This window comes from Brachyhypopomus gauderio, chromosome 5 (genome assembly GCF_052324685.1).
Source record: "Brachyhypopomus gauderio isolate BG-103 chromosome 5, BGAUD_0.2, whole genome shotgun sequence".
Classification (NCBI taxonomy): Eukaryota; Metazoa; Chordata; class Actinopteri; order Gymnotiformes; family Hypopomidae; genus Brachyhypopomus; species Brachyhypopomus gauderio.
Genome location: NC_135215.1, coordinates 1,378,265 through 1,387,500, shown reverse-complemented (window position 1 = coordinate 1,387,500; position 9,236 = coordinate 1,378,265). Strand labels below are relative to the sequence as shown.

The following is a 9,236-nucleotide window of genomic DNA, read 5'->3' as shown; positions in this document are numbered from 1 at the left end:
GCTTGATTTCCAGGTTCTATTGGGTTCTGCATGACTCGGAGAACCTGATCTCTACGCAGGGGATGAAGACATGGGGCCCTGCACCTGCCTGAAGAGCCATGTGTGAACCAAATGCTTCAGGACAAAACCTCCGCCGTTGCTCCGTTTTGGCTCTTCTCAAGTCCTCACACGAACCTGCGGCTGAAGCAGCTCTGTTTAGCCCAGAGGCTGGGTTCGGGTTTCTGACAAAGCCTCTGATTTGACACTTACAGTTGCGTGGAAGGCCCAGTTTTAAGACAAACTGCTGTAAGACAGTCAAAACTGACAAGCAAAAATATACTCTTACATCCACTTGGCCTGTCGCTCAGCCGAAAGGCGACTTGGTTATTGGTTATTAGAGGGGAAGGCTACTGATGGCTTCAATTACGGAACTGCGGAACTGGAGGAAAGAGAAAATGATGAGAGGAAAAGCACTCTCACGCTATAGCATTACGGAGCGGCACTGCACTGTAACAACTGTGGAGATCCTTGCCAAGAGAGCAGTGAATCTGTGTGTGTGTGTGTGTGTGTGTGTGTGTAGTCTTTTTTGGGAGGGGGTGTGGTCACTGCAGGAAGCACACAACAGAGGTGTCGAAGGCAGACAGGGTTATTTTCATAATAAAGGAAGGACTGGGAGTTAGAGAGAGAGAGAGAGAGAGAGAGACTGCAGTGTTATTTGGGTCAGAGGAAACACAGCTGCCTGACCTCCTGCCTTCATCATTCCCCGTCTTTCTTCCCAGGCCATTCCGAGAACTCGTCTGGTGGAGTCCGACTGAATTTATCTGTGTATCGGTTTGAATGTGTGTATCGGTGTACACATCTGTGTGTGCAAATACCAACACTCAATCTCTCTCTCTCTCTGTCTCTCTCTGTCTCTCTCTCTCCGTCCCTGTGGTGTCATACCCAGCCGTCTCTCTTTCAGACACCAGAGTTCAAACACCATTACCTCACCCACCCTGTGGCTGTGTAAACCTAGAGCAGTGAATAATTAAAAGGAACCTGCCTGTCTCTGTACACACACACACACACACACACACACACACACACACACACACACACACACACACACACACAAATGGCCCTGGGACATACACCTAGCTCCATCTTGTTCCCTGCCCCACAGGACAAGAGTCACACTTGCAGGCCTATATGTTACGGAGGCCTGATCTCAATAACCCATTCATCAGTGCTGGCCGCGCTCCGGGAAGACAGGGACGGACTGCGGCTTTTGTCCGGCCCTGCTCCTTTAATGTAGCGAACAAACTGAAAGAAAGGAAAACAGCTGCACGGCCTTCTCTGGTTTCCGAGGGTGTCTACTTCACTGCTTTAGCTCGTCCTCAAACACACGCTTCACATGACAAGCATCACCCCCCCCCCCCCCCCAACCTGCAAAGATGACGTTCTCTAAAACCATCCTACACCTATACACGAAATACGCAATACACACTAGATGTTTTGCACAAACGTTATAAGAGGTGTGTGTTTGAGGGAAGTTCCCATGTATCAGGGAAGGTTCTTGAGGTTCTGACCTCGTGACAGAGAGGTCCTGACTCTCTGCTTCGTCTCCACGGCCTCGCTCGACAACATAGACTGAGGTTGAGCGGATTTAAATTTAAACCGGTTCTTCTTCATAACATGTGGAAGCCTGTGCCTGTTTTAACAACTGCGTTGCAATAGATGGTGTCACTGGCTATTTTGGGAGGTACATACCCGTGGTCCTGAACATAAAACTGTATTCCTTTTGCACATTGTTTAATAATATCTAAATTTAATTTATTGCAAACTGAGCATAAAAGAAGCCAAAGAATGTTCCCTTTTATGAATGAATTGATCGACTGTCAATCAAATAAAGATAAAGCAGGAAGGAAAACAGGTGGCCAGTTTTTACAAATATTATAAGCATGCAAGTTAAACTCCTTAGTGAATACTTTATCTGGATCATGTTTTAGGTAAGTAACAGCAACGGGCTAAGACACCAGCAGCAATTGCAAGTGTTTACGATTTAACAACAGCAATTGTTTTAGGTTTTGTAGAAGCATGTTAAAGTCTTGTAATGTTATCTTAGCATCAACTTCTCAATTAGTATTGGCTAATTCCTGCCACTAGAATCACTATTCGATATTAAAGGGTAAGTCTCTGCTCTCATTGGTCACATTCTGGTCACATGACCCAGACTCATTTCAGCAGGGTATTTGGTCACATGAATCAGGCTCATTTCAGCAGGGAATTTGGTCACATGACCCAGGATCATTTCAGCAGGGTATTTGGTCACATGACCCAGGCTCATGTCAGCAGGGTATTTGGTCACATGACCCAGGATCATTTCAGCAGGGTATTTGGTCACATGACCCAGGCTCATGTCAGCAGGGTATTTGGTCACATGACCCAGGCTCATTTCAGCAGAGTATTTGGTCACATGACCCAGGCTCATTTCAGCAGAGTATTTGGTCATGTCATAGCGAGTATGATGAACCACTCAAAGACAGCGAGACTCACAAACAAGTGAAGGTGAAGGAGATGCAGACAGTACTGCAGAAGCCACATCAGCAGTCCTGTTTCCTGGACAACAGGTCGACCAGTGCACCAGTACATCTACACTAACTGGGAACCAGTCACTTGTTCGGCCTTTTGCTAAAACTACTAGCAAACGTCGCTGACTCTGTCGCATACAAAACTGTACTTCTCAACACCTTCTCAAGCATCTACACACCGTCAGTCCTGAACACAGGCATGCCACAAAGGCCAGTTGAGCAGTCAGTCATTCTCTGGCATGAGTCCGCAGCACTCCAGCCTGACTGCACGCTGGGTTTCCCAAGCAGTCAGGAGCTTCAAACGCATCTGACATCTCACACCTTGACAAGGCCGACACTCAAAACTCATCATCCGCGCATGCAAGATAAACAGGGAGGTATTACAATACGCGCTTCAGATATTTGGCAACCAGGCTGTATGAAGAAGCCATTTCAAACGCTTGCACCATACCCGCAGGTACGCCAGACAAATTAGCCATCTGATCCTTCACACGTTTTTGTGAGCTGTAATCCAGGATGACAGAACAGTTTCAAATTTAATCCGGCCAACATAAAAAAAAATCCTTCAACCTTCCACTCTGTGGATGATGACTTCGCTGATATTAGCCTTCGCTGCTTAGCTCAGGGCTGTTTAGATACCAGTAAGCTATGAGCACAGTAAGGAAGTTGAGGATTAGCAGGTTGTCCATGTAGTCATTAGGTGAGCACATCTGTGCACTGGTGCTAACCATTAGCGTTAGCTGCTAGGTAGCGGTGAGGGTTCAAGCGGAGGTGAAACTGGATGGGTGTGGTTGGGAGTGTTGACCTGAAGGGGGCAGTGTGGTGGGGCTCATATGCAGGGCAACGAGGCTCGTCACGCCACCAGCACACCTATGGGTCAGCGAGGCACACACACATTCGCCGGTGTGTACGGGAGGATCTCTGACAGTGCCAAAGGTCTGTCACACGGTTGCCCTCACACTCACTTGATGTGTGTGTGTGTGTGTGTGTGTGTGTGTGTGTCTCCAAAAACTCCATCACATACAGAGTGCTCGCTCTGACTTATCGCTCACATGTTGCTGCGTACAACACACACACTTCTCTTAAACGCCAGACATCCATGTCTTCTTCAGATATCTGTATTCTCATGAGAAGAACTCATTCTATGGCCTGTGGATTTTCATTTCTCAAATCGCTTACTAAAAGTAAACTAAAATCTAAATAAATAACTGGGAGGAGGCTGGGCGTGGGCGTAGGGTGGAGAAGACTTGTCCCTGATCCACGCCAGCTGTGTTGGGTGGTGTAGGACACATCTGTGCAGTGTGATATGAGATCACGCTTCCTTCCTCTCAGGGGTGTGACTGTCACCCCCTCTCGCTGCACACCGAGTGGAACGAGGAGGAAACGTCCTGCCCCCCGACGCCTCCCCGCCAAAATATGGCCACCGCGGGCGAGGGGAAAACAGTGGATAATGTCCCAGAGGGTTATCGATGGTGCTGGTTCTGGTGGACACCTGACTGTGGCTGGCAATGGAGCGTGTCACTGGAGAGTGGAGCTGGGGGGGGGGTAACTAAACCCCCGACATGGACGTTACATGCACCTGCCATCCTCTTCCTCCTCTTCCTCCTCTACCTCTGCCCTCTGCTCCCTGTACAAGCTTACGTTCACCTGTGTATACACCAACGTAGCTGATACTGCAAAAGCGTTTGTGTTCTCCACTGAGTAAAGACAGGAGGAGTAACAGATCACGATCCACAGCGTGACCTCGGGGGACGGTGTGAGCTGGATGCTAACACTAGCGCTCATTCCTTCAGCCATTCTGTGGGGTGCACGTTCCGTTGTGTACGAGGTGCCACAAATATGTGAAAGTTAAATGAATAAGAATGTTTTTAATCATACACGACTATTAAAACAACCATAAGAACCCTTAACAATCATCCACAACTATAAAACCACAGGGAACCGTTTTATGAGCCTAGATTTAGTGTCTATAAGCTAATTTTGTAAGCTTCAAATAATTTATGAGCCACAAATAATTAATGGTATTTAGTTCACCCCCTCCCCCCCTCCCGCCCATGTTTCTGATATTTTTGAATGCTAAAGGGTGGGAGTGGCCAGTATTTTTAGACACGCCCACCCTAGTGGGGACTGGCACCCTCCCATGAGCAGTGCTCTGCATTTATAGGTTGCTAATACCGAAACTGATCCAGGACCAGCTGTGAACGGCATCGCCAGGTAGGGGGAGAGGCAGCACCGTCACCGTAGAGCTAGAGCCGAACCAGGGGGCGGGTTACCTCCTTATGGGTCAGCTCCAGCCAGGCCGTATAGAGAGGGACACGCACCCCACTGGCATCCAGCAGGTGCAGGTTGTCCTGGGTAGACCGTGGGAAAGAAAGCAATTAGAGTGTACGGCTGCCTTCTCCCAATCGCTGGTGGGGGTGTGTGTGGTGTGTGGTGGTGTGGTGCGAGGTGTGTGCATGTGTACATGCTTTTGAGAATGACAGAAGGTGGAGAGCTGTGTAAAACCAAACGACCAGGCCCTAGTAAAAAATCAAGACACAGCTGTGAGGAAGCAGGCAGGGTTGACGAAACTATTTAACAGCCATGTCGGCGTTGATAACCTCTGCACTACAGCCAGCCAGCTCAGTTTAGAGTTTAGAGTCACATCCAGTCTTCTTTAAACACACCCCTGTCAAGCAACTAAGCCAGGTACTTAACCTTAAAAGCACATAGATGAATAGGTGGATTGCCTAAGGGGTTGCATGTCTGTGTGTGTGTGTGTGTGTGTGTGTGTGTGGTGTCTGATCTGTGTGTATATGCATGTACATGCATGTGTGTGTGTGCGCGCGCTTATGTGTGTGTGTGTGTGTGTGTGTGTGTGTGTGTGTGTGTGTGTGTGTGTACGTGTGCGATTTATCTATGGCTGTGCACACAGACTGAACATTTTATTACACTGCACCTACTGTTTCTGTACCCAACAGGTGGTCATGCTTTTTATAGCTAATTGTACCGCATCACTTCTCTTAGCACCAGAATCACACTCTGAGGTCAGCTGACGGACGTTATGGGACTCTGACTCCCTGGGTGTGCTGTGTGTGTGTGTGTGTGTGTGTGTGTGTGTGTGTGTGTGTGTGTGTGTGTGTGTGTGTGTGTGTGTGTGTGAGAGAGAGTGTGTGTGTGTGTGGCCGTCATCTTCATGGTTCTGACAGCAGGCCAGGTACTAGCCTGCACGACTTCACACACACTTACTCATCAAGTGCACTTGTAATTACTGTTTATGCAAACATTTCTAAAGGGTCATTCCTGAAACAGACAACAGCAAACATATAATATTAATATTACAATGAATAATATAATCCTAAAACGTCAGAGATTACAGGCCAATATAATAGTCCATAGCAATCCACAGTAATAGTCCGTGTGTAGAGAAGCCCACCTAACACATTCAGTGTAGGTCCTGTACAAGATGCAAGAAAATTGTTGCCAAGCAACGATTCAGTGTACTTAGAGAATCCTAGAAGCCAAGAGGCTGTGTGTACGTGGACAGGCCCGCTGAGGTCTTTACCACGACACACGCTTCACCAACCGCTTGTTATCCTTAATACATAGAAGAGAGAAGAGATAGCCAGTCAAGCACAACTAACAGCTTGTGGAAAAACCACATCCAGTGTCCACTTGTCGTTAAGAGCAGTTAGGATATGGACCAGCACCGTGGGGTTATCACAGCTGGGGGTAATGGGTGTGTGGGAATCTCACTGTCTGTGCTGCCCGTGAATGCAGTGAAACTGACATTACTGCTGTAACCTGGAGGTAAGCTCTAGTGCTACTGAACACACATCAGCTGTGATCTGAATTTGGGATACACTTGAAAAGCCCAATCAGTTCATCCCTCGTGGGTTATAGTGGTAAAAAGTCAAGGTTTTAATGGTATTTAGTTCTGTTAGTGATGCTGGTGAGAGTGACTGAGTGACTATGGCACCAGAGTGAGGGCTGAAATACATTAGAGCTGAAATCCACCAGGTCTACCGTTGGGACGTGCCATCGTGTGCGCTTCCTCCCACATAAACATCGAAACTAAGAATACCTCTCTATTTGAGATCTTCCTGTCTGTTCTGGCCCGAGCTACCCATCAGCACCGAGGGGAACCGCTCAAAGTAACGCAGGAATTCCCAAACAGAACATCCTGCCCTTCTCGTCCCACCATCTTCAATGGAGCTGCCCCGCCCCTCCGCTTGGCCCGCCCTAAATCACCAGGGCGACGGCGTCTGTGTCTGTTGCCATGTCCACAAATGCGTGATCTTTGACCTCTCTGGGAAAAGTCTAGCCCTTCGGGGCCAGAAGGGGGAGCAGCAGGGTGCCTTTATATATGTTTGCCCTCTGACCCCATAAATCATAGGACGGCTACTCCATCCTGACACGCGAGGGGTCTTGAACGTAGCACGGTCTGTCTCACTACGGTCGGATTCCAGAAAGATCTGCTGGAATCCGGGGAAGCTCCCTAGCTGCAGAGTCTCGGCTGACCGTGGAGGAATGTCTGACTGGCTGCTGGTCCTTCCTGCTGGGTGGAGGCCCCTCATGGCATCCCCCCCTCCACCCTGGCCCCACCACCTCCACCTTGGCTCCACCCCCTCCATCCTGGCTCCACCCCCTCCACCCCAGGCCCGTCTCCGGGCTGCTGAGTGTGTATCCTCAGTCCAAGTCCCCACGTACAGGAGAAAGGGCTCTGTGTGTGTGTGTGTGTGTGTGAGTGTGTGTGTGTGTGAGTGTGTGTAGGAAAAGTTAAATAGTGGGAAGAGTCACCCATAAACCAAAGCAGCTGAAGTCTGTGACATACTCAGTGGGGTTTTCAGCATGTCTGTTGCAGTTTGTGTGGTTATTTATGCGCGTTTGTACTTGTGTCTGTGTGAAGGCTCAGAGTTAGCTGGTGGTCTACCAGACACAACTACTACCTCTTCCAGCTATTGTTTGGACAGCGTTGGATATGTAACAAATGCCTGTGCTGCCTGGGGAGGTGTGTGTGTGTGTGTGTGTGTGTGTGTGTACAGTTCACTTCAGGCTGTGCTCAATAGTTACCCGTCACGGAGCAGAAATTTAGAAAACAAACAAACAGCGTGAACAGCAGCCCTGCCCAGGCAGGCAGCATGAGACATCGACCTCAATGGTTCCCATGGCAACGTCTCCCCAAACACGGAGACGTAGCCGGCGCTACCGTAGCCTGACAGAGACCTCCGGGGCCCGGGGCCCGCAGCCCGGGGTCCGCAGCTCGGGGTCCGCGGCCACGGCGTCTTGAGTGCCACGAGGCTTTTGGAGCAGGTGAAGGCATCGCAGCTGTCAAGTCAGCTGGTGAATCGGTCTTCCCGACGCAGCGCGGGGCACGGCTGTCTTCCGCCAGCGTCCTGACACGCACCACTGCTGTGGACGGGAACCCCACATCACCCCGTCTCTGGGTCAAAGGGCAGGGACACAGCGAAGCCACAAAACCGAGGATTTTGTGAGCGATCAACGACGGTCTCACTTCAGCTCATTGTCACCCCTTGTTGTCTGTGTGTGTTCACACCTGAATACGCCAGACTACAGCTGAAATTGACGCACGTTCTGCACCTGTGCGTTTGAAAACAACTGCTGTGCTGTGAGGTACAGTTGACTGTGCGTGGTGATCTCAGGAGTCGGGTTCTTCTAGAAGGTGTAGGTGAGTTGTTCTGAGTGTCTCCAGTTCTCTCCTTCCAAAAAACTGCATACCTCAAGGAACTGACATACTACGCTCGTTAGCACAACAAAACTACTTTCCTTGTTAGCAAAGTATAATGTTAGGCTAGTGTTAGCTTAGCACACGGCCTCGGTAGACCAGCCATGAGGAAAACACGTCGCACTGTGACGGAGCCAGACAGACACTTGTAGACTCTGCAGCCTGTTGTCTTTCCACTCACGTTCAGGACTTCGAGTTCGGCGACTCACAGTCCCTTATTGATATGCGACAGCCTTGCGTGGGGCGGGGCTGGGGGGCGGGGCTGAGGGGCGGGGGAGTTTTGCGGTTTAGAGCCAGCAGACTCTTACCTTGTTGTAGTAGTGGAGATGGACGGAGTGCCACCGGCCATCGCTAACGCCGCCGTGCACGAAGGGCTTCACGGTGGTGTTCGCCTCTCCTGAGGGGAGGAAGAGGAGGAGGAGGAAGGTGAGAGTGACAAAGACAGCAGCGAGAAACAAACAGCCAAAGTGCAGCGTGCGCGCGAGACCGCGTTTAACTACAGCACTTACGACGCAATCAGAAACGCCCGGGGAGCTGCGCGTTCATAGCGCGTTTTGGCACGCGTTTCTGGTTTTGATTAAAAAACATGTGCCTTTCTTTCCCTTCTGTCTGCTCAGAAACAACACGCCGCTTCGGGCCGGAGTCGTGTAGCGGCGGGAGCACAAAGCCAACTCACACAGCAGCTATCCATCATACACGCGAGTGGCAAGGGTTTCTTTCCCATCAATGGCGCTTATTCACAGGGCTGTGGAGCGCCCTCGACGGTGATTTACACTGGCTTTACAGGCATATTTACCAAGGGCAGGCGTTTCTTGGCAGGTGCTCACAAAAGCGGGCTGCAAACAGGACCCAAACACAGGGGTGCGGAGGCCAGGACAAACAGGGCCCTCTCAACGCACTGGAAACCTCTTAATTAATTTCGAATTGAACATAATCTGGTCGAATCTCACTCTGAAAGGCGG

At 50.0% G+C, this 9,236-nt stretch overlaps 1 protein-coding gene across 1 annotated transcript in view; it reads right to left on the bottom strand.

The window, feature by feature from the left end:
• Window positions 1-9,236, bottom strand: part of celsr1a (cadherin EGF LAG seven-pass G-type receptor 1a) — a 63,193-nt gene that overhangs the window by 25,825 nt on the left and 28,132 nt on the right. The window contains 2 exon segments of the mRNA XM_077004770.1: window positions 4,823-4,900; window positions 8,583-8,671. Coding sequence (XP_076860885.1) covers window positions 4,823-4,900; window positions 8,583-8,671 — 167 coding nt within the window.